We start from the raw sequence: 26,045 nt of genomic DNA on the forward strand, positions 1-26,045 counted from the left end.
CTTATGGGCACATTAAAACGGACCGGTGTCATGATTCTCACGCGGGAAACCGAAATCGAATAGGAAAGGATTTTTATCGGGTGGTTTTTTTTTTCTTAAAATACATAAAATACATTCTTTATAATTGAAGATTACAGCTATCTCTGGGGCGGTTTTGCAGGCGATACTAAACGAAAACAATATCAAAAGCTCTTTTACTACGGCCAGATTTTTAGTAGTCCGGAGCTGCAAGACCTAACTAATTACGACGGCACTCAGGCGGCGGCGAGTAGATCCGGATTTACGATCCGGCGTAAAATTTCCTGGCTCCTCGTAATTGCGGTTGTTTCGGTAACGAGCGGGTAAATGGACGTTGTTTTAATTGCTAGACTTTCGCGTGCCCGTGGTGATATACACGGCGGCTGAAGGGTCGGGTCGGGTGGTCATCATTGTCAGCACAGGCGGCGGCGGATACGAGGCGAATTAACCGAGACTAAAACGAAATTCCGATTAAAACAGCAAGCGGCGGTGATGATGATATTATACGCGACATATACCACTCGTCATGTGTATTTAATATATATTATGAAGGTACTATTATTTTCTTATTGTAAATTGTAGCAAGTATAACAAATAATAATTACACTACAAATGCGTTACAGCAGGGCTGATTTTGTATATAATAACCATTAAAATACTTCGCTTTATTACCTATGTATATATTATACGCAGAGGAGTGTCATTTGTTTCGGACTTATTATTAGCGGTGGCGTGGGGTTGGCTGGGCAGAACAAAAAAGCATATACCAGAGGACTTAGAACCAGAGCCCTTTCACCGAGAAAAATTGACAAGGCGTAGGTACTTACTCTTAGCTTATTAAAACAACAATAATGGCTCGTGCGTAATATATAGGTCATCTTTGGATGACCGGAAGTCGGTGACCGAAAAGGACCTCTCATTATAGTCGATATGTAAGTATATAATTTAGTAAATCATATATTGTTAGGTGAGATCCTATGGCCGCCCTATAGAGATCAAACTTAATTAACGTCAAAAGTAATCGACTCCACGCCGAAATATACGGGATGAGTGGAGGGGGTGGTCGTGCGGGGACGTTTTAATTAATCAAGGAAACTTTTTAGAAATCCCCTGCCGAGGCGGCGGCAGCGGAAACGGAACGTTTTGACGGTTTGACGGTGCGTATTCGCACGGCGCATTGTTCGCGCCAACCGGTGTACATATTAAATTAATCCCATTAGGTATTAATTTTCATTATTACACGAGCAAGTGCGTGCGTGCAGCGTCCCTTTGACAGAAACTTCTCCACCCTCACCCATGGCTGACACGTATATACATATGATAATATATACTTGGCACACACACACACACTACACACACTCTGCTTACATATTATATCATACCGACCGGAGGGCGAACGGCACGACGAGCTAAAGAGGGACGAACACAAAATTGGTTTCTACGTTGCATAATTGCGTAAACCGTATTTTCAGAAAACCTCTACCTCCCCACACACCGCTTCGCACACCCGTTATTTAATAATAATAATATGTGTGGCTGCTCTAATTACATTTGACGACGACGACGAGAACAACAACATCCGGGAATTCCGTGCGGACGTGGCGGCGTTACACATGTGCGCCACCGCCACGTCACCACGGCGGCGAAAAGCACACACACACACACACACACACACACACACACACACACGCGCGCGGCTTTATTAGATTATTCTATTATACACCAAGAATAAAACAATCTAATGCAATAATAATAATGTGCGTTCGATTTCCGGGTGACGGCGAAGGAAATGTTGTAAATTTTTTAATAATAATTTCAGTAAACTCAGCTTTTGGAATACGAGCGCATTCCTTCTACTTATCCAGGTATATGATCTAACGCCATCGATTGCATACCTCCGCGAAAATCTGTCACGGAATTGTCCCATTTCCCCTTTCTCCGGAACTCTATGATTTCCACGGATAAATTATTCGTTTCGTTGTTCAATAATAATAATTTATAATGATAACTAATTAGTGCATAATATAATCGTTTATTATAAATATTTATAATCAATGATATTATGTATAGGTACACGGTTTTTATACCTATATGTAATTATTTCTTATTCGAGAGTAATAAACTGCTGCAAAGTCCATACATACCTATACACGGTTATATATAATAATATGATGTACCTATACTACCTTCCCTTTGCACTAGTTTATTGAATAACTTAAAATATAAGGAACAATTAAAATACAACTTGGAAGTAAAAAAAGAAAATGAATCCACTCACCGAGTTAATAACAAAATAATGATCAATATCGACATAATATATTGTTCCGAATGAAAACAAAATCCAATTAATAAAAGTATCGTAAATAATTTATGTTTTAATTTTTAATTGACCTGGTTTTGTTTGTTTGTTGTAATTTTTCATTTCATTAAGTACAGTTACCGAGATAATAAGTTTTCTAATAAATTTCTTAATTACTTCTTTGAGTTGTTTCGAGAACGTTTCTTTTCTAAACTAAATGTCAATTTTTAAGATTTACGCTTGATGTAATTCCGTTATATTCTTCCACATCCAATTATTATTCTCATATAATATTTGGTAAAAATAATTAAAACTTAATACTTTAAATATTTGATATTTCTCTATTTATACGTGATATGTTATAATATGATAATATGTGTAATGTATAATTTAGTGTACGAATTTATCTCAATTGAATGCAGTCAACGAATCGATATCGTTCTACTTAATAGAGACGATAAATTTAGACACTTACATAGATATAGATTGACAATATAATTCGTTTTTGACAATAATCGGTTCACTAATATCATACGTTTATGGCGTACCTATAATTTGAAATGTCTTAAATAAATATATGTTTATTGTACATACCACACAATATGTGATACAAAAGAGACAATTGTGTATACACGCGTATCTCTCATGTGTAAATGTATAGAAGGGCTGCTTATCGTTTGTACATAATGTAATGAAATTGTTTCATCTTATACATTTTCACGAGTATTAGGATCATAAAATAATTTGATAACTTTAGCTGTTTAAATATTTAAAATAGATAATTGTATCATTAAACGTACAACAGAAAACATTTAATATTATACTTTGAGTGTAAAAAAAAATACTATGACATATAGATATAAGTTAGCATATTATATACAGCTATTCCGAGCGTTTAAAACATGTATAACAGATCAAATATCTCTTATTATAGGCATGCATTAATCCTACACTGTGAATCGCATTAAGTTCAATATTCTTAGGATTGTAGGAATAATAATACGATAGCAAATATAATATGAGATGCTCTTTATACTACTATTACTACTATTGTTAAATAATTTACTCACCTACAACGGCAGAGAATATTCCAAGTTTTTTTTTGTACTGCGGATGTCTGAAAAAAAAATGTTTGTATTAAACATCTATACAATAATTGTTCGTAAAACGTCTAAGCCCGTTCTAATGAACAAAAAATACACTTAAAAATAAAAAATTCAATTATAAAAATAGGTATTGCCATATAAGATAATAGTATATTCCAGTTCGAAAAAATACAGTAACAATTTTAATGCCAACGAACCTGCAGCAGATTTTTCACGTTTAATATTGTGTTAGTAGAGATCGGCCACAGACAATATATTATAAAAGCGATTTCCATAACACGAGGAGCAGATAATGATTGTGTTATAATCTCGTGAATTTCAGTATAGTTTTCGCGTTATCACGTGTTTCCGGCTCAGTGTATCTGGTTACGCTCGACATCGATCTTATGTTACTTTAAATATTGACACTTGTCGTACTTTCATAGCCCTTATATTATAATACCACAGCAGCAAGTGTGTAGTTGTGACTTATTTCGCGATGTACAATCATTACTACTATAAATCAGACTCAGGCAGTGTCAGACAGCCTCAAGACAATTTAGTCAGTCAAATCAGTAAACCTACCCGGTGGGGTAAAGCACGTGTCAACAGCAGGCTTCAGCCCGCGGCACGTAATCGTCATGATATCTTATTTGGGGCTTGCCAACAAATTTTAAGCATATCTGCATATCATGTACATTATATACATAACAGTAGGTACCTATTATAGTATTGATGACCATTTTTTTTTTATTTTGCTTATATCATAAGGTATATCATTTTACGTTTTTTCTCCACTCCAAGGAATGTTTTCAACTTTTACTCGAATTATAACATATAATTATTGTAGAATCGAATGTGTATAATAAAAAATACTGATAGCTGATTAGCCACGGCGCGTGGGAACATCGCTGCAAAGTATTTACAGTAGAGTAGCAATGTCATAATCAGAGCGTTTGCTCAAAACACTCCCAGAAAATGCATCTGAGGAAAGAAAAAGGTAAAAAAAAAATCCTTAAAGTTATTTATTGTTGTTATTATTACTGATATTTGTTGATACACAAATTCACAAAATATTTATAGCATTTATTAAACTCCGTTTGTGTAGTCACGAATTACAAGATTACCAATAACTCGAACAAGTGAGCAACTCATCCTCCTCCCCTCCCTCTTGTCTAAAGCCGTGGACGAGGAATGTAATATAAATATAATTAAGTTACCTTGCATAATTGTTATAGTAATAATAGCCCAGGAGGTATTTATACATAAGCATACATTATAATATATCGCTGTAGGTGTAGGAGATTACGCGAGTAGGGCACGGACGGGGGACGAGGACGTAATCCGGAGGCAGTTATGTGACGTTTACAGTAAGGGACGGATTAGTGGAACAGGTTTATATATTGTATTGTATTAATTATACGGTATTATGATACAGGACGCGGTGTTAAACTGCTTTTTTGAATGCTCTCGGGGATTTTTTCCCCTCCCAACACCCGTCGCCGCGTCGAGTTGTCCAGTTTCATATTTTGTTGCTTACTGCGGAAAAGCCCGAGGCACCCAAAGAGATCCACTTCTGGTTTATTGGTCCGTATTTTACTGTCAATTTACGTGTAAATATATAATACGCTGTTTCCATTTATGTACCAATATACATTAAAACGAGATGTCTACGCATACGATGAATACACACGGACATCGACCGCGACGGAAACGCGTTCACAGAGGTAATATTGTTGTACACACAATATAAAATGTACACCAGCCGAGATCAAATTCTAGTTTGGTACTAGGCCGGTCGTGAGATGTACGCATGGCAGGCGGCGGATTGTCGGAAGAAGAAAAAAATAATGGAAACGTTTCAAAAAAAAAAAAATTAATTTTATCGATCGTTTTTTAAGTGGCTGATTATTGAGAATGATAATAATTCCGATTTGCACTCGAACGCAGATCTACGCGATTATGTGCTATATATAATATATATATGTTATAGTATTTCGTGTACTTATACGCGATATTATAATGTTATAGGTACATATTACGCGAGTGTATAACCATTCAATTTACAACCATCTCGGATTGAACGACCGCCGGAGCGCAATTGAATCCGATATGTTATACATTTATTATATAGACCGAGTGAATTGCGGTCGAGTGGCTGCAGTTGAGTGCCGTTGAAAAGAGTCGTCTGCGAATCGCTGCGTATAAGTGCGTTATCACATGTTTACCTGTGTAATGAGTGTTTAAACTTTGGCCGAAAACCGGACCTCCGTGAGTTTAGGAAAAACATTAACTTTCCAAGTTTGCCGGCGAAGCTCGTTGTATAGTCTACCATGTATAAATTATTAATCGTCGCCGCAGCGCAGAGTTGCGTAGTATAGACTATATAGGTAACTATATCTTTCGCATACATCATGTTGTACAGAATATTATAAAAGTATAATGTAAAAGCAAAATGTGATATATCATTAAACGATCGTTTTTACCATTGAGCGCGAGTGGTTCTTGTTGTCGCGGGGAAGGGGAGGGGGGGGAGGGGGATAAAGGACCACCCGAGAGAAACAAAAACGACGATCTCGACGAGGCCCGCCACTTCAATTTGTTCGCACAGATGTCATTTTCCGAACTAATTACACGCACTGCGGGAAATAATATTGTGTCCGACCACGCCCCGGCGAATTAGCGCGTGCTAGTGGATGTTTAATTATTTCTATACCTCGCGTCGTTGTCTGCTCGTTACGTTAAAATTAACGTCGTGTTTAAAACATTGAAGTCGATAAACAATAGACCGACGAGTGTATTATTGCAGTACCGCAAAATCGCTACTATCAGTTATTAATAATTATGAAGTGCTGTGCGATTTTAAACTCAACTACGAACAAAAGGCGCCGAAATTTGTATTCGCGCCAGTGGTGATCGCTAAACTGCTGTAATGTACGAGTGGGCGTGGACATGATGGTTTGTGTTTAACGTTATTTTCGGCACTCGCAAAACGAATAATAATATTATCTACGACGATCTCACAATAACGTCGCTCTGCATATATTATTTATACAAAGTCCAACACCTTCACACACCGCGATACGACTGGTTTTTTTTCATTCTGGTTCTATTATATTGTTGTATCGGGTTAAATATCCTCCCTTATTATTGTTGTGGCGCGGGGACATTTTGGTTCGCGTTCCGACGAGTGTATTTCCGTATTATTATATTATAATGTGGCGTAACTATATAGGGGGCATCAGAGAATGACACCCGAGCACCGAATTTAAAAAAATATAGTTTAGAGTTCTCAACGAAATATTTTTATTTTTTTCTTATTTGTATACTTAACGTTTGAAAAAACCAGTCCAAATCTTCCGAAATGGCCGGGAAAAAACATTGAAGTAACACAATACTCACTGATCGTATATAAACTAATAGTGATTTATTTCGTATTATATTATCATGTATCGTATCTATATATTATAGGCACAACATACACAAGACGAACCCGATGAAGCGTTTCGATGACGCGTGTGGGGATGAGGGTGAAAAATAAATACTTCAGAAAGGGACGCACGTAAATTATCTAGACAGACGAGCATCTTTAGAGCAAATATTTGACACCGCGTGTTTGTGTTGAGTGTTAATGGACGGCGCGATAGACTCCGTTGGTCAGCTCCCATAGGTATACAAATATTTTATTATATACATATACAAGAGCTGACGCAGAGTCTCTGGAAGAAAAAAAAATACACGTTGGGCAGATAGAGAGACCCCGGACACCAGTAATGGCAAAACCATTAATGTAACTCTCATCGTCATACACTATAAATAGAAGACGTACGCCATTGTACATAAAATAATATAGATATGTACGATGTACATTATGTAGAGTATAAGACATCGCATTATCGCAAAGATCTCGTTGTTATGATGCGTATTATTATTATTTTATATCATAAGGATGGTATAATTGTTGGCAGTTCAAATGTATATGATGATATGCATATGCGTAATCACGAAGATAAAAACTATTGTAGTATGGTATAGTGTCTATATTATACGGAAAAAACAAATTAGAAAAAAAAAAAAAATTTTTTTTAAGAGCATAAATGGTAACAGCTTATAGTACAGAATAGTATACATGTACTTATAAAATAGTTATAATAATAATAATAATAGCAGAGTACCTACCTACCAAGTATTTAAGAAAATTCTCGAGAACACCAAACGCATTATAATAATACGCGTACATGCATACATACGTTGTAACTTGTATTAATATACAACAACAACAACAAAATTATTCCTCGATGCCGATGAGGAGCCCGACGCGGCCATACATCATCAAAAAAAAAGATGAAAAAAAAATAAAAAACCGGTGAAAAAACCACAAACGCCGACGTCGGTCGACCAGGGTCGGTAACGTGGGGAGGGGCAGGAGGGTTTTCGGGGATGGCAGGAGGGTGCGGAGCTCGTTAAGGGCACGGTTGTGGTGGCAGCGGTGGTGGTATAGCGGCGACGAGCAAACGGCGCCTTATGGTCTGACGTGGGGTTGTGCCGCTAATTGGGCCGCGCTAACGAGAATACAAAATGCTCTCTTTCTATCTATATATCTCTCACCCCCTCTCGCTCTGGCGCACCTCGGAAAATTCGCTGCAGACAATCTCCGCGGGTTTTGCGATATTCGTACTCTGTTAATTCCTGGGGGCACATCTCGTTTGCGATGCACGCGGAGACTTCGGCGCGAGCACGTTATTAAGACAACAATATTTATGTTGTGCAATTATAAAATCTCTTTTCGCGGAAACCTCTCGATATAATATTATTTGCGTTTCCTTCGGCGCGCGGAGACGCCCGCAGTAACCTTTGGATAAAACCACACCGCGTGGTCCGGCGGACTTGTAATTATTACGAGCGGCACCACGACGAGGCTGCCGCCGCTGTTAAAACACTGCGTCGAACTTGTTATAAAGGGCCAATTAAAAAAAATTATACATAAATCCAAGAGGACGGATAGGAAAAAGAGTGGTGGATATGGCTCTCGTTGCCGCGCCGAGGTAAATAATAATAATAATAATAATAATTAATACCAGATGTTCGATTCGTCAGCATACAGAGTAGTAGTATCACCGTCGTCGCCGTCATTATTATTATAATAATGTTTCGAGTGTCGGCGGCGGCGACACGAGACACTAATTAGACGCGCGCCCGCTCTATAACCTGCAACGCTTCCGAGCGGTTGGCACCGGAGAGCTGTGGCACGGCGGCGTGCCCTCCTAACAAGCTGCAGCAGCTCGCACGGAACAACATATTAATAATAATAATAACGCTCGGCGGCGGCAATCGCACACAAATGGTAATAATAATAATAATAATAATAATAATAATAATTATCGTCATCATTATTATTGTGAAAGACGGCGTTCACGCGGGCGGCATCCGCATATTATAGTTGTATATTATGCAGCCATCATATTATATAGAATATACGTCACATTATTAAATAGGCACCTATGTGGGGTAAACTGCCACGAGTCGTATCGCACTCCACCGATACACAGACGAATACGAGCCAATTAATATCGTATGGGCAACACATCCAAAGTTTTGTGACGAACGCACAGCCTTCCCGATTTTATCTTTCAAAAACCTTTACGATTAATTGCCAATCATATTTCAAATCGTACTCGGCGTTATGTGCAGGCTGATTAAAATAATAATTGGTATATGTATTCACGATACAATGTATACACGCAAATTATTTATACATCCAATTATATTTGACTCGCTCAAAAGTAATCAAATTGGTGTTTTATCGTAGAAACGAGTACATGTTGCACATAATATAATTAAAGAGCCGTGGATCGTCTGCGAGCTAATGGCGGTGGATACAAATCTTCACCAAGGAGTGGGTGACAGATTTTTTAAAAATAACCCATAGGAGCGGTGTGGTGTTTGTTAAGTCTCATCTCCGGGCTTTGTTGTATACATTACAAATTTTCTAAATTGTTTTTAATTTATTTCTAGAGCCCTCGTTTTCGTCTACAGTCATAGATGAGCATTTACAAATATTATAATAAATTGTAGGGTTCAAGCGATTTTCGGAAACGGAAACGCCTCGAGGTCCTCATATACCTCAAACACATACGGATACGTACAAGCGTTATTCCGGGCTTCGTTTGGTCACCCAACCGATGACGAAGACAACGCTCGACTTTGCTTGTACCAGTTATACCACATACGTGGTAATGCGGTTACGCTCGCAGTCACAACTACTGCAGCTTACACGCCGCTATCCAACCGTTTTATGTAGGTACACTTGAGAATTATATGTATTAGCTAGTGTGTAAACGTGGCGTCTCCGCTAATTGGAGGAACGCTCCAGGTATTCTTTTCTCCGACCCCAGCGAATTCAATCTATATATATAAATTATTGTTGTTGTTGTTGTCGTTGTATCGTTTATACTTCTTCGACTACTTCTCATCAATAACTAGCCGAGCGAGCGACGCGCCGCGACGCCCCCTTGGGACGAGCGAGCACCCGTAAACAATCCTGTTATACGCCGCCAACGATTCGGGGAAGTCGTAATAATAATAACATGGTTATAGCTATACGATATACGACATATAAAAGTGGTACGTGTGCGGTACGTCACACGATATAAAATAATTTTTATTTTACTAGGTATGTTATTCCGATTTCCGACCATAGTTTTACTGCATGTACGTAGAAGAGGAACTGGCTGGGGTGTCGACCCTCCTCCGATGTGTGCATTATATACCTCTCGATCGACTTTCAATATTACACAATTTATTCTTGGCTATGAATCAATAAACTAATATAGTATGACTATATCATGTTGAATTGTTGAGGCTTAATTCATATTAATTATTATATCGTAGAACAGTAGGTATAAAATGCTTTATCATAAATCATAATGCACCAATACCGAGTGGCACACGCGGAGGGTATTTCGATGGGGAGATATCCACGAAACAACCTCACGGTAAGAGCCTAAGGTTGAACATTTGCGTGACTTAAACAGTACAAATTATTGGTTAATCAAATTAATGGCATATTGGAGTTTATACGGGGATACGCGAAACGAGACAGTGTGATGAAGGTAGACGCTGAAAGACTAGCTGTTATGGTGAAGAATAAGAATACTGCAACACTATGTCCAATAACCTACAGTTATTGGCGGACTACAGTAAAGAAAAAAACCGATATGATACAAAAAAATTATACTGTAGCCTGATTATAAGAGTCTAAGCCTCCACGCTAAAAAGTAAAAACAAACTCTATAAATTAATAACGAAATCAGAGTCACTAAAACGTATAGTAACAATAATCATGGACTTTAATTGTCTGCGTTTCCCTTGATCGAAATCAGATGATCTTAGATTTGTATCAAAATAATCTTTATTTTTTTCCGTTTTATCAATCGTGTACCCGCCGATTTTATACCATTTTCCTCCAAATGAGCCTTATTATTGTTAAAATACAGTATAATATATATATAAATATTAAATTTTAGAAGAACAATTTTTATTACCTGTATACCAATTACCAAATAGCTTATAATTTAATATTTAGTATAATTATTTTTTATTCAAAAACTGCAGTCACCGAGATAGTTGACATTGTTACAGCCTACAAAAAACGTATTTGTTGGTTTATTTAATGATGACCTAGTATACAACTTCTGCAGTTAACTAAAATATTATATAATATTATGTAGATAGGTAAGAATAGGGACTAGGGAGATAGATCGCATTATTTATCGGTGCATTTAGTTTTAATAATATAACATCGTAACATGTATTATTATTTATTATATTAATGTGTACATCGATTTACGAATGCCTCAAATCCCAAGTATCAACATTTCAGATTTAATCATTGAAATGTATTCAAAATACCTAAGATAGATAACCTACCTAAACGTAATAATATACTCGGTAATTCATTAAGGGAAAAGTAATAAAAATACAATCAAAACTTTGAAAATGACACAACTATTGAAACAAAAAAAAATAATTTTATTCAACACTAATTTTGGCAGTATAATAGAATGTATTATGTTTGCTAGTCCACTTGTCGAATAGTGAGTCAGTCATTGTTAAACTGAATTTCTTTCATCCCCATCTGCAGTGTCAATCGTCCTAGTTGTATACTCTTGAGCATTTAATAAATGACAGAATACGCGAAACGAATTGAAATCGAACAATAAAACAACAATTTATGTGTTTATGTTTTTACGAATTGACAATAAAAAATTAATTAAAAACTGAACGATGAATATATTTTCCAATTTGTCGGCGAAACAATGAGTTAGGGACAGTTATCCGCGAATATGACAATACACAAGTGATAAAAAAAAGCATTTCAAACGAATTCATTAAAAACGAATATTATTGGGTAATTATATGAATGATAATAATTGTCGAAAAAGGAATAATCATTTTTCACGTGACAATTAATGTGAAGCAGATAAATATTTAAATATTGCGCAATAATTGGATTGTTTAACTTGGCTCTATTTTATGCGTTATAACGGGAATCCAAGGACAGTAGTGTAAACAAGTAACTATCGTGTAATTGCGAGAACAACTAAATGGAAACTAATTAAATCGGCAGTAATATAGACGCACAATATAACGAATTTTACTCGTTTACAATAAAACGAAATTAGGCACATAGCATAGGTACCTTCGTATAGTAATATAATAACTGTAACAAACAATATAAATGCTAATCTCAAATTTTAGTTACGACTTGTTATTGTATAATGTACCTATTGGTATATTTAATAAAAACAAAGTGTTTGGTAGGTAATTATTTACTTAAATAAAATATGATTAACAATAGAAAACTTAGACAGTGATGATTTGACCATTTAGAGTGCCATGCGATTCTGTTACTTGCTATTTTTATAACCGGGTCACCAATCCTCTTGAGTAAAACATAATATATTCACCCATATGATCTATTTCCATGACCTCTCTCTTCGGTTAAATATGGTGATTTCGAAATCGGCACGTTTATGATTTCTACAGTATAGCTAGTAATTACCAATCAATGATAAGTAATCATTAAACAGTTTGCACATCGCGTGTCGGGTAAAGTATATAATATTATAATTTATAATGATGTACACTGCAGCAGCGGACCCATGACAATGTTATTTCTCTTGTGCTTACGATGATACACGCGCACTTTTGCAGTAGGGCCGCGTACGACAATTTAATTATTACTCGTTAATAACAAAGTTATTGTTAATTTTCGAATCGAAATCGAGAACCAAATTTCCAGGCCGGCCACGTAAGCTGTACAGGGTAAGTTTCGACACACGCGCTCGCACACACACACACACACACACACACACACACTGTTGTCATTAAATGTATATCACACACCGCCGACTTTATATACATATTATGCGCGTAGATTGCGTGTCGCCCGAAAATGGCGGAGAATGAAGAGCAGGGTCTTTGTTGGGCGCGTTGTTCTATTACTGCGTCTAATTGGTTCATACTCATTAAAAAGCCCTCGTCGTCGCTAACACCGTAGTCGTCGTCGTCGTCGTCGTCGTCGCCGGCCGAGTTCTAATTTAACCGGGGCGAACCTCATTATATTGTCGACCCGTGTCTGACGGGTGGCGGGGTGGCGGGGGGGGGGCCGGGTCGGTAGGGTTAGGGGTGTGGAGGGATGTTATATATTTTATGTGTGTGTGCGTGTATATATATATATGTGTATATGCGTACACACACGCGCAGACGAACTTAACTCGCTAACTAACAAACCGTCTCCTTCGCCGCCATACGCACCTCCATATTATATTGTGCACACTACCCGGCCCAGACTTGCACGACTCGGAGAAGAGTGAGTATATACGGCGGCGTGGCAGTGGCGGTGCGTTATTATTATAACAACGCGAAAAGCCACGTCTTTGTTCTCTCGAAAACGGTTTCTAATTTTAATAACGACGACGCGTTTTAATTCGTACAAATATATCATGGTACGGCGAATATATATAGGCGCGAGCACGCGGCACGCGGGGGCCGAGACGTGGGACTGCTGCAACCTCATTAGCTAATCGCAAACATTTTTCCACAGCGCACAACTCGAGCGAACATTTTGTGAACAACGCAGTTTGGTTTCCATGTGCCCCACACCGCAGCCATTGCTACAATTGTATTAATTTATTATATAATATGAGGACACTACATGGGATGGTAAAATACTCGTTTTGAACACAGCCGCTATCAGACGTATATTACAATATTATAAAACGTATAATGCGTACGAAGACGAAAAGAGTTGATTTTTTTTTTACTTTTAAATCAACCGGATTACCAGTTTTCGAAACGACTCGTCAGATCGAGGTGGCAAATAAGACACCTGTAGCTGATGACGGTAATATATTATAATGTACGTATATATATTATATTGTGAGTGTTGTACACCCGCCGCCGAACGTCGTCTCTTATCCGACAACTTGACCGCCACCGCCGCCGACACCGATTACTTACCGGCAGACGACGTATAATATAGCGTATGTGTTTATATTAAATACATATATATGTTGGAAAACTGAATGACGATTAAATTATTTGATCGTTTCATATCGTCCGGATGCGTACGCTTAATTTTAAAATAACTCCTATACGCGCACATAATAATATTATGTGAACATGTAGATGTACCTATATATGTATATTAAACATTATACACTGCAGCCCATATACCCGTCAAACGACAAAAAATAAAACATTAGTTTTTTTCAACGTTAAAACGTATTTGAACTTGGGATAAGTTTTAAGTAGTATTGAGAACAGGTGTGTGAGTGTGCCAGTTCACAATACGACGACTTCGAAATGGGTTATCGTATTATATACCCGTGTAACATAAAATTATATTATTATGCGATGGAGATTACTAATCCCTCATGTACAAGAATAATGAATTGGTCGGTCGGTCGGTTTTACAAGCAAAACGAAATCATCCAAGTCATTAAAAATACGTGTTTGAGACACTTCGGATGTAATTTGTTCGTTATTATTATATTATTATTCAACATAATATTATTTTCCAAACACTCGATTCCGTTCATTACTACTATATCGCTTTGTTCTCGCAGTTAATAATGCGCCCATTATAAACGATATATACGACCAATTATAGAGACACGTGTTTTCTTTAGAATAATTATCATACATAATGATAATTTTTGTTTTTGAATACTTTTCCTTCTAATCATTTTTTTTGTACGATATACGTCACAATAGAAAGCCTTTATTTTTAACATTTTTAAATATTCTCAAAATGAAAGGATAATTAAATTTATCTTTAATAATAATCACTTTTAACATTATCTAAATATTCATATATGAGAAAAAAATCAACAACAGCTGAATTAGAAGAACTAAAAAATTCTATGAGTGGTAAAATTCGAATAAAACATTCTATCAAACGGTTAAGATATATGTGCTTGTCTACTTCTTCAAATAAATAAAAATACGAAACATATAAATATATTTTTCTAGGTTTATCATTTAATGAGACAATTAATTTTAATGAGTTATACCTGCCTGCAGTTTTAGGACAAAATATTAGAAAATGCGCCTTTAATAATATAACCGTCGTAGAACTATAGAAATATCCGCTTGAAAGAAACAGGTTTGTTTTGTAAATGTTTGTTTTTCGTATTGACTGTTGAATTGAAAATGTTTGGTAAACAGCTGTGAAATTGTATTTATTTTTATTTGTAACGGTCCTAACTACACTAATGTTTAAAATCATTCCAGCTTAAAACTTTTAAATTCAACTGTATACGCAGAAAAAAAACCTACACGGCAAACACATCAAAATGTGTTTAGGGGCTTATAATAATATTATACTTCCTTGCCTCCCACGAACGCAGGTTGCAGGTGGGTACTCAAAATTTTTCCTGTCGAACATAATGTATCTATATAAACGTTCCGTTTGTCTTAAAACCTCTTTCGACGAAATCCGTTTATATATAAAGTAATATGTATTTAATATTTATGAATATTTAGTAAGCACCTACCCGCGGAATGATATAGAAACGTCACCAGAACTGACGCTTTCACACAGGGTGAGGAAGGTAAAAATATAATATACGAGTATACACGGCGTTAATACGTAATTTACTCTACACACACACACGCACACACACACACACACACACGCACACAAACACACAAACCCAACACAAAAGACCTTATTTGTTTAATATATGCCACAGTTTTCATACGCAAGTCTAACCATATTACGGTTTGTCGGTGGTTGATCGTGATCTTCTGCAGAGCAAATATCGAAATACAGCAGTGCAGTGCATACAGCATAGGGTTATATTGGATTTGGATGGGAGCGGTGCGTTATGGGGAGAGGCAAAAAACGTCAAAGAGAGAAAGTGTCGGCTTTTATTGGTACCAATAGAGAGACCAACGCTTACTCGGAACATTAAAAAGACCTATTTCTTTTAATATAAAACTCACACGGAAACATAAGTCTGTTTGTAAACCGTTCAGAGGCCAAAAGACAAAACTGGTATTTATTTTATCACCGCTGCAAAATATCGGACGACCGACAGTATTAAATTTTTTTCGAACATTTATATTTATATTACTCTGTTGTACACAATGAAAATGTTGTGTTATAAATTTTAATTAAACTCAAAAACCTAGTGCCATACAAAATAAAGATGACATAATAATATAACACAAACACAACAGGATATTGCTATTATTTGTTTGGCGTTTTAAATCGGTCTGGAATAACAGCCACTCAAAAAAGACTCTCTTATTTCTCTCACTTTAGTAACTCGCACTTTATAGTTTTAAAATAAAACAAGATTTCGTATATAATATATTATGTGTACAGTAAAAACGAGTCGTGTCCCCACTAAATTCATTTATTTGATTGTTCCGGCCTAACAGGGGCTGTGTTTATATGAAGAGAGACTGCTGCATTTCGAGTGGTTGGTCAAATATGTATATGTACACTAATGGTGTGTCCGACTCCTAATGATGTACAAGCAATGTCAATTACAGAAAGTGTTTTAATTCCCCTCTTTCCCCAACCCGTCCAACGGATCATTTCGTTCTCGAATAGGTTCCCTGTTCCCGCGTCCGAATAAAAGCTTTTAACACACAAATGGTGCAATGTTCGGCGTGTGCCAACGATTACTAGCTCACGTATATTGTGGACTCGAACCAAAAAAATAAGACTTATATTTTTCTCCAAATGAATAATTTTTTTACCACTTAACATCCATTAAGACTAATTAATTTAATTCAATATTTTCACAGTATTTAATAACCATAAAATGTGTGTATAATAAAAAAAAATACAAATGTCTATGTATAAATAAATTTAATCACAGCTGCATTCTTTGACATTATGAATGTCGAGAAGAATATGTTATTTTCGCAAGGATTTCAGAACTTAAATACCCATTCATGTTTTGTACGCTATCCGAATTATAATAATATAAAATAACTAGTTCGTTCGTATGAATATATTCGCCCATTGTTGTGCATATAGTGTGTGTTTATGAATGAATTATTTAATTTAAATTTAAATAAAACATTGAAAATATTAATTTTCAAAATGTAGGAATTATAATTTTGGAATGGTAAAATATGCAAAAATACGCTTATACAAGTTGAGTGCCTGACTCCTAAGGTATCAATGACAACACGACATCTTAATATGAGTTCAATGATGCAAAAGTTAAACATTTTAGTCCTTTAAAGTCTATATCCTGGAAATATTTTATACGAATAACAAGTATTGAAATATTATATAATATTTTAGTATTTATTTATTTCTTTTTTTAATAATAGTTCAGTCAAAAATAATTTATTATTAGAAATAGTAATTAAAAACTTTAATTGCGTGCATTTAAGTAATATACATTTTAATATTATTGTTAGGATGGTAATTTTAAATTCTTCTTAAATATGTATTTAAATACAAAGGTACTAAAAAAACTGAAATATGCATAACTGTTAACATTTTGTTCTGATAATTAGTTACAGTCTATTTATGTAGACCAATTTTCTATCAGGAGATATAATTAATTTTAATTTCCAATTTGTTACATATTTTGATTCAACTTGAAAATCAAATAGCAATTTAAAATCTAATTAAAAATAATTTACGATAACTTTATCGTTAGTTTAGGTATTAATACTTGAATATAGTTTTGATAACATTTATATCTATATACCCGATACCATACCGATTATATCTATATAAATCTTCATAAATATTATTAATTTATCTTTCATAATATTATAAATTTGATTCTTTTAGCACATTTAATATTTTTTTAAATAACAAGTCAATAATAATAGTTTATTTTAAGCGTAGGTAATTTTCTTTTATACAAATTATTAACAAAATAAATTATGTTACGACACAAAAATATTAAAAAATCAAATTAAATCATTTACATTCACCTAATATTTGGAGTAAAATTCAGGCTCCATGTATAATGTATACAGTTAAATTAAAAAGCAATTGAAATTATTGCATAATCGTTTTTTGCATCCGCCTCAGGATAAGAACCATGAAGTGGAACTGTTTCACACTTTATAGGTTATTAATAATTACAATAAATGATCAGTGAACACGAATAAAAAAATACTTATAGTAAAATAGCTCCAAAATGTACGGACCAAACGATATATTTTTTATACGTTTTAACGTGAATACGTGATGTGTTAGTGTAGTACAATAGTAGGTAGATCCATGAAATTGCCATTTAGGCCAATTATAAAAACAACTACACACAAAAAGGGTGGAAATTTATAGGAAAACATAAGCTATACACGCAACCGAAATGCATTTGTTACATTCTAACCGAAGTTTACTAAAAATCCAGGATATTGCGTGCAAGGCGTTAAATTGAAATTACCTCAAGATTTAGTAAGTACCTATCTATTATGTAAGGAAATAATTTTATGATTGACAATTTCTTTCAACAACGTAATTTATTTGATGATATTTGGTTATAGTTTTGTCGTTTTATAAGCTGACACTCTTGTATTAATTCAACTTTATAATAACAATAATAATAAACCCAAAATAATTACATCATTCTTAATTATTTTATCAAATTGTTGACTTCCAAAAAAAAAGTACCATATACATATTATTGGTAGACACATTAATGGTATTACTTATTAGTAATACATAATATACGTCTAGAACTACTTGAAAATGATCCTATGTTCGTTGAATTATGTCTAACAACCGAACGTCTGTTGCCAAAAATGTTACACCCTTTTTCATCGTGTCGTCACAATTTAATTCACACGACCCGAGGCGTTATATTACCCCGGCTCCCCTTACGTTTTCACCCGAACGCGTACGTTAAATCTTCTTTTTTTTATGATTATAAAATACCGAATTTTCGTACGGGGGAATATTCGAAATACGTGTGGTGTGCGTACGTCTATAATGAGATAGAAAGAGATCGCGATTGCCGATTTGAATAATAAAGCCAGTGGCCGTAAAAGAAAAGGAAAAAAAAACTATAATAATAACGAAAAAAAAAAAAACAAAAAAAAAAACCGTAAAGGGTTGTTTTTACAAAAGGGGCAGCGGAGTGGTGGTGAGGGGGATCATCGAATTTATCTTTTGTGTAATAAAATCGCGTCCGAGTCCACGGTAATTGCACCGAGGAAGGAAGGATCCGCGCGGGTCGGTCCAGGACATCGTCGACATTTGCATGCGCTCATTGAATCCACACAGGCCTAGTAGACACGTAATTGGAGTGGTCTGCGTTTTTGTCTGCAGCTTTAGTCCTAACGAATCTCTTGTTTGCGTGCAACCGCAATCTTTGCTCGTCGTCATACAGTGCTCGAGGAAAACCTGCCGACCCCGAAGAAAACAGACGGCGCGCGTTCAGGGCGACACGAAATACCTACGTTGTATATTTTTAGTTTATGACAAATGCAGTTTTTAATGACTTTCCATTGTGATTTTTTTAAAAGAAATTACGACTTTTATCGGAAAATCAAATAATATATTACATAAGCGAGTAGACGAGTAGACACACATAATATGTTCTAGATATGTTTTAGGTACGTAGAAAAATGTAATACAATAAATTGAAAAGTCAAATCCCGCAATAAATTTGTATCTCTCAAACGGATCTAATTACAAGTATTGGTTTAGAGAATAGAGAAAAATCAAGAAAAGAATTTTCGATTTTGCCGGGTTTTTTATTTTTATTATTATTGCAGAAACCTTATCTTTAGTGACCATTCGTTATTTTCCGGTCCGTAATTGACAAGAGAAAAAACACACACCCTCACCACCACGGTAGTAATCTATTTCTCATCATACACACGACGATATATATAAGGCTTGGAACAGAGAGCGTGCAGGAGAAGAGGTGAAATGAGTTTAGTTATTACCCTGCACCCTCCACCCACAGTCTTCATTTCCACCGTGTGTTTTCGTAGCCGACGTTAAAAATTATTATAAGATGACTATATATATATATACATATACATACACCGTTAATGGAAAAATTATCGGAGTGAACATTTTTTTCATTAGATCTACTCCTATACCGTTCAATATTGTTTCCTGTCATCGATGTTCGATTCCAATCTCTTTTGATTGCTATACAACAATGATAGATTTATACAGATTGGATATAATTTATATTATTTATGTTACGGGCAGTAATCCTCAATTTTAGGTAAAGTCGATAGTAACAAATTCCAGAAATTAAACATTTATAGCTGTCGGAAAGGAGATGTAAGGAATTCATAATTTGATATTATCCTATTATTATTCACAATCCTAATACCGGTGTCCGATATATTATATTTTCATTAGCAAAAAAAAAAGTAATTACAAATTAGTTAAGAAAATGTTTTTAAAAGGAAAAACTATTTTCTCAATGTTATACAATGCCTATAGGTAACTAAATAATATGTAATACATTGCAGATATACTCACTATAATATCATAACTATTACCTAACTAATAATATAAACCGATGCACCCTAGCCTAGAATGAAATAAAGACAGGGCTTAGTATTTAAATTTTAGATATGATGACCTGGTATTATAAAAATCAATAAAGATAGTAAAAAAAATAGTCTGTGTTTCATTCGAACAATTTTTTTCGATAAATTTCATTTTTAGCTATGTTTAAATAGTAACTTATATTTGCCTATCTAGTTTAATTGTATTTAATACATTTTATCTAATTAATATTTTAAACAGATAAACTAATTTAGTACCTATTTAATGGTATAATAGCTGTATTAAATTTAGTTCAGATTTATTTTATATTAATATTTTTAGATGAATACATTTTTAATAAAATATGGATTCAGAATTCTACAGTAGGCTAAAGGCCACCCGCTGTCTACGACAATGATGAGATAAACAGATAATGACAACTGATTATAACAATCAATTTTGATATTACCCGAATGCAGTTAACTCAGAACTTGATCTTAAATTACTCGGGTGGAAATAAATAATCAAATAATTTTATCTTTGGTATAATACAGACTTTTTGTGAGAAACTCAACTTTTTCCAGATAATGTCGACCTCACTGGCAAAACCAATATTACGACCCTAACATAATGTAATATTAATATAATAACTTATCTATGACCACTGATCAGTATAGGTATTTACTACACAATTTGATTTAAAAGAAATATGAAAATGCTATTTCTTTATAGACAGTCATAAAAAAATCTATTTAATTTTAAACAAATATGTTTTATTATATATTTGTTTTATGTTTATATTATATTATGATCTTAATATCATAGTGGGAACTACAGGGAACATAACCGATGACGTCACGAAGAAATTAAATTTTCTAATATCAAATGTTGACGACCCCTGACCCGGGTGGTGGTCGGAGGGTAGTTTATATTGCTTTTTTCTCGTTTCGTATCATCCCTAGGACCTTACAAAGGAATGGGAGAAGGGTAGCAGCAATGGGTATTCCAATATTGCAGGGCAATATTTTATTTTAGTTCACCTGTCATTGTCGTAAGTGCTAACACACAAACCAAACAAACTTATTAAATTCTTGGACATTTTTTTGTCTAAACAAAAACGTATCTCACTATACTATACAGTTATAGTTTAATATCTGTCATAGATTAATAGATACTCAATTTGGCTATTCATAGGTGTGGTATAATAATATAATTAATTTTTTTTATACACTTCTTTTTCCGATTAATCATAACTACGAAGTATAGTGGTGTACAAAACTTTCCGCATTCATCCCCGGACATAAATTAAATAACTTATTCCATTAACTGATTTTGACAGTGTTTGCATCCCCTTGATTGTTTCCCATCACTTGGCTCTCTTTGCAGAACAGGGAGGACTGAAGAGATTTAAATTAAAAAAAGAACTGTGGGCGTGGTGTATATTGAGGCGAAAGTCATTAGCTCACCACGAGACGGCGAGCGCCTGCGAAATTGAAAACGGCTCCAAGGGTGCAACCGATATTTTTATTAGATAACGTCCAACCCATCCCTTCTAGTGGAAACTCGGGAGAAAGAGCGGAAAATTTTACTAGGGGTAGGTTTAATAAAAAAAAATAATCCTCCAAACTACCCTACGCACCGCAGTGGTCAGCAAAGTGCAAATATTATAAATTTATACGTAATAACTTTCGATATAAAAAAAAAACTGCATAGAAAACTAAATTGATTAACTCGAATAAGTACTAATAACAAATAATCAAAATTATTAGATTAGGTATAAAAGTATGCATTTAAATTAAAAGATTAACTCAACAAAATAATTTTAATTGATATGTTACACATGAATAACAGAAACGAATAAACAAAGCATTTGTAATTGTACTAATTTCATTAAAGTGTATATACACGTTACCTTGCGGTTATCCCGATGTAAAAATTAAATAGAATAGTTTAGAGACAATTTTATATTGGAAATAAAGTTACATCTACATGATTTTATAAAATATATGAATGTACTAATGTAAGCTTAATATAATAATATATACTTTGCTATATATTATAGTATTATACCATAGTATATAATATTGAAAACTATATAATTACAATTTATTATCATTTATCTTCCTATAATAAAATAATATTATATACCTATACATCTGTATTATATAATAATTATTATTTCGTAATTATTACGAAAAAATAAACCTTAAATTACTTTAGACAATATTTTTCTTTAGTTAGTTACAATAACATTGTTACCTACTATAAATAATAAGTGTTATAAAAAAATAATAATAATAATGACAATGATAATCTCGGTGGAATGAGAACCACTGGGCCGTAATTGAAGTGGGCCGTTGACGGACTGTAGGGTGAGATTTTTATTAATAAAAACTATCCGTACGGAGAGAAAGCGAGAGAGCCGCAAAGGAACGAGAACAGACACTGTGTTAGCTGTATCTATATATATATAAAGAGAAAGAGAGAAAGAGAGAAAGAGACAGAGAGTGGGCACGCTGCTGCTATACGGCAATCCTTCAAATCAACATCTCGTTACACCGCCGCCACCTTGGTCGGGTATATATATTATATATATATATATATATATAGGAGGGATAGTTTTGACGTTGTCGAGCTTTTCCGGAAGCCGGAAATCACCCTTTTACCTTGTGCTGTCCGAAATGTGTGTATACGACCGGGTAATTGACCAAAACGCTGTCACACGCGCCGTGGTTATTGTTTTTAGTACAACATGAAAATTTCACTAAACCGTCTCACACCCTACTCCGCACTTTATTTTATTTAAACTGTAATTTTCTGTATCCAAAAATGGATATTTCGTACTCTATTTTGTGTTTTTGCGGTATAATAATATTATGCGTTTGTCATCAATTTTGTAATGTCTGTTTATTTTTTAGTACAGCATCTCAGCTATATTTTAATAGTAAATTTCATGACTGTCTTAGATAACATATTAAAATAATGCAATGTTTACAAATCAACATATCAGCTGCACGTTAAAATTAAAATTATTCAATAAATGTTAAATGTACATTCTATATAAACGTACGACATGAAATGATTGTTTTTATTAGAAATGGATTCGAAAATATTGAAGCACTAAATATATACCTAGTAGGTAACTATTTTTATTCATCAATCATATTGTACATTAACATTACGAACTATGTTTGTTTGCAATTCAGAATAAATACAAATAACAAACCAGAATATTTAACACAATTATTAGAAATAAAGGTCAAAATCTAAAAATCCATTAGACGTCTTTACGTCTAGTAACATAAAAATGTATAACTCACTTGTACATAGTATATAAGTATACTTCTAAACACAAACCTTAACAACTAATACACATTTTTGGTTTAACTTCAATAGTTAAATCAATAATACATGTTGTGATCATGGGAGTAAGTCATTGATAATCGAAAAAAAATTGACGAAATTTTACTTTTGCCCCCCCCCCCCCCAAAAAAAGGTACCAACTAAATCCAATTTGATTCCATAATCCAAAGATTAAAATTAAATAATTTTTACTGCTCTAAAAAGGGATGACGGATTCACAAAAAAATATATAATAAAATAGCATTACACAAAGCACCTAAATCGAATACATTCATCATTCAGCTCAAAATTAAAAAAGTTAAGCTATCTTACATGCAGGTATTTCCTTTTCTCTACTGAATTAACTATTTACAAACAATCATGTCATTTACAATTTTGGCATGGAATTTACATCCAATATATTACTTATGGTGCACAATTTGTATAAATTATTATAGTTTAAGTGCCAATGTGTCGTAACTCGCAAATTAAATTATAGTTAACTCTAAAACTAGCTTATCCTATTTCTGATCGCCCTACAGCTAAAAGGTCAAAAGTATTATCCCCAAATGAAGCGATTATTATTTTGAAAGTGCTTTTCGTATATAAAGGGCCCTCCCCCCGTCGTATCGATGTCATCCGTTAAGGGTTATTGCTTTGTCGACAATAATCGCACTTATTGCACTTCACTCGGCGTGTAAAAGCGATCGTATTCGTCGCATTTCACATATTTTAATTCTTATCTACTTTTTGACCACAAGTGGACATCTAAAAGTGGACACCCTTAGCATCTCAACACAATTTTCTTCAAGTAAAGCCCTAGTAAACCCAAGTTTAATTTCATACATTTTAAATACAATTTACAAAACTGCATTTGATGTCTTTTGGTACATACTATTTCATTATCGATAAGTGTACTTACAGAGGATAGTTTAATAACATATAATACTTCAAAACCTGCTACTATTTAATTTAATGTCTAAGTATAAATTGATAAATACATCATGAAACATTTAATCTGTAAAAATTATTAATAATAAAAATAATTAATATTTAATATTATTCTAGGTAACCATAAAATTGTGTACCTATAGCAATATGCAGTGCCACTTCGAACACTGGCAATATGCGTGTACCACTCAAATCTAAAGTAATCAAATTATACTTTGTATGATCCCTACACACAAATTAAATACAAGATCATTAAAAAAAATCATAAGCTGATAGCTTGATATTAATCTATTGATTTTTAGTATATTTCTTACCATTATTTTTTTCATTATTAAAATATATGTTTTATATTTTTGTGATTTTATTTTACTACCCTACTAAACAAATGTCACTAAATTTAACCAGTTTATGTAGGTAGTTTTGAATTACTCGGTTATAACCTTTCCCTCAAGTCCATGTAACTACATCCTCACAAAAACTGGAAAACTTGCAAAAGTAATGGACATAAAATCCAATAAGATACTTTTGGGGGCTATATCTACGAAACTTTTAAAAACACAATTTTCAACCAAATAAGTAGTTTTGCGAGTTTTATAATTTGCACTTCCAATAGACATTCCTCGTTATTATTCTTGCCATTATTTAAAAATTATAAATTAAATTTAAAGTTATTTTTTTTACTTTGAATTCTTTGATAGTTATATAAATTCTATTTCTATTGTTCTACAACTGATGACCTAAAATAATATTGTTACATTATGTTATTTAAGTATTATACACATAATATACGTTATTAGTTACTATATTTAACGTGCATTATATGTTCAATATTAGTACCCATAATATATCATAATTAATAACAACAGCTAATAGCGATTCACTGACGATGGCGTTTAGTACTGTTTATTTTGTTAAATCGATTATTTCTATTTATTATTGAACTATGATACCTAATTGTTTATGCTTAATTTGTTGTTTAATCTCGCTGATTAAGCTACATAGCTTACTACTTAAAAATATTATTGAAAATTAAATATGTAAATTAAATATGTATACATCATGCTGTACATTACAAAATAAAATAAATCTGATATTATAATTAGGACGAACTTCAGAAATCGTTAAAAAGTGTTTTCAGTATTCACTTTATCGAATGAGATATTCGTATCAATTATGGAGTCAGAAGTTTCCACTCAATGGCTATTAATGTTTTTATTTACAATTTATTTAAAAACAATGATGCTGCATATAAATAAAGACAAACAAACTTATTTAAATTTCAAATCAAATTTTCCCTCTATAAGACCCTGTTTTTCATTCGTTTACTCTCCACCCTCGCACC

General features: G+C 33.8%; 1 protein-coding gene across 1 annotated transcript in view; it reads right to left on the reverse strand.

Moving 5' to 3' along the window:
• Window positions 1-26,045, reverse strand: part of LOC111033180 (LIM domain transcription factor LMO4.2-like) — a 97,242-nt gene that overhangs the window by 50,561 nt on the left and 20,636 nt on the right. Inside the window, exon 3 of the mRNA XM_022313821.1 lies at window positions 3,388-3,434. Coding sequence (XP_022169513.1) covers window positions 3,388-3,434 — 47 coding nt within the window. The remainder of the gene's footprint in view (window positions 1-3,387; window positions 3,435-26,045) is intronic.

Source organism: Myzus persicae, unplaced genomic scaffold, assembly GCF_001856785.1.
Source record: "Myzus persicae strain clone G006 unplaced genomic scaffold, MPER_G0061.0, whole genome shotgun sequence".
Taxonomy (NCBI): Eukaryota; Metazoa; Arthropoda; class Insecta; order Hemiptera; family Aphididae; genus Myzus; species Myzus persicae.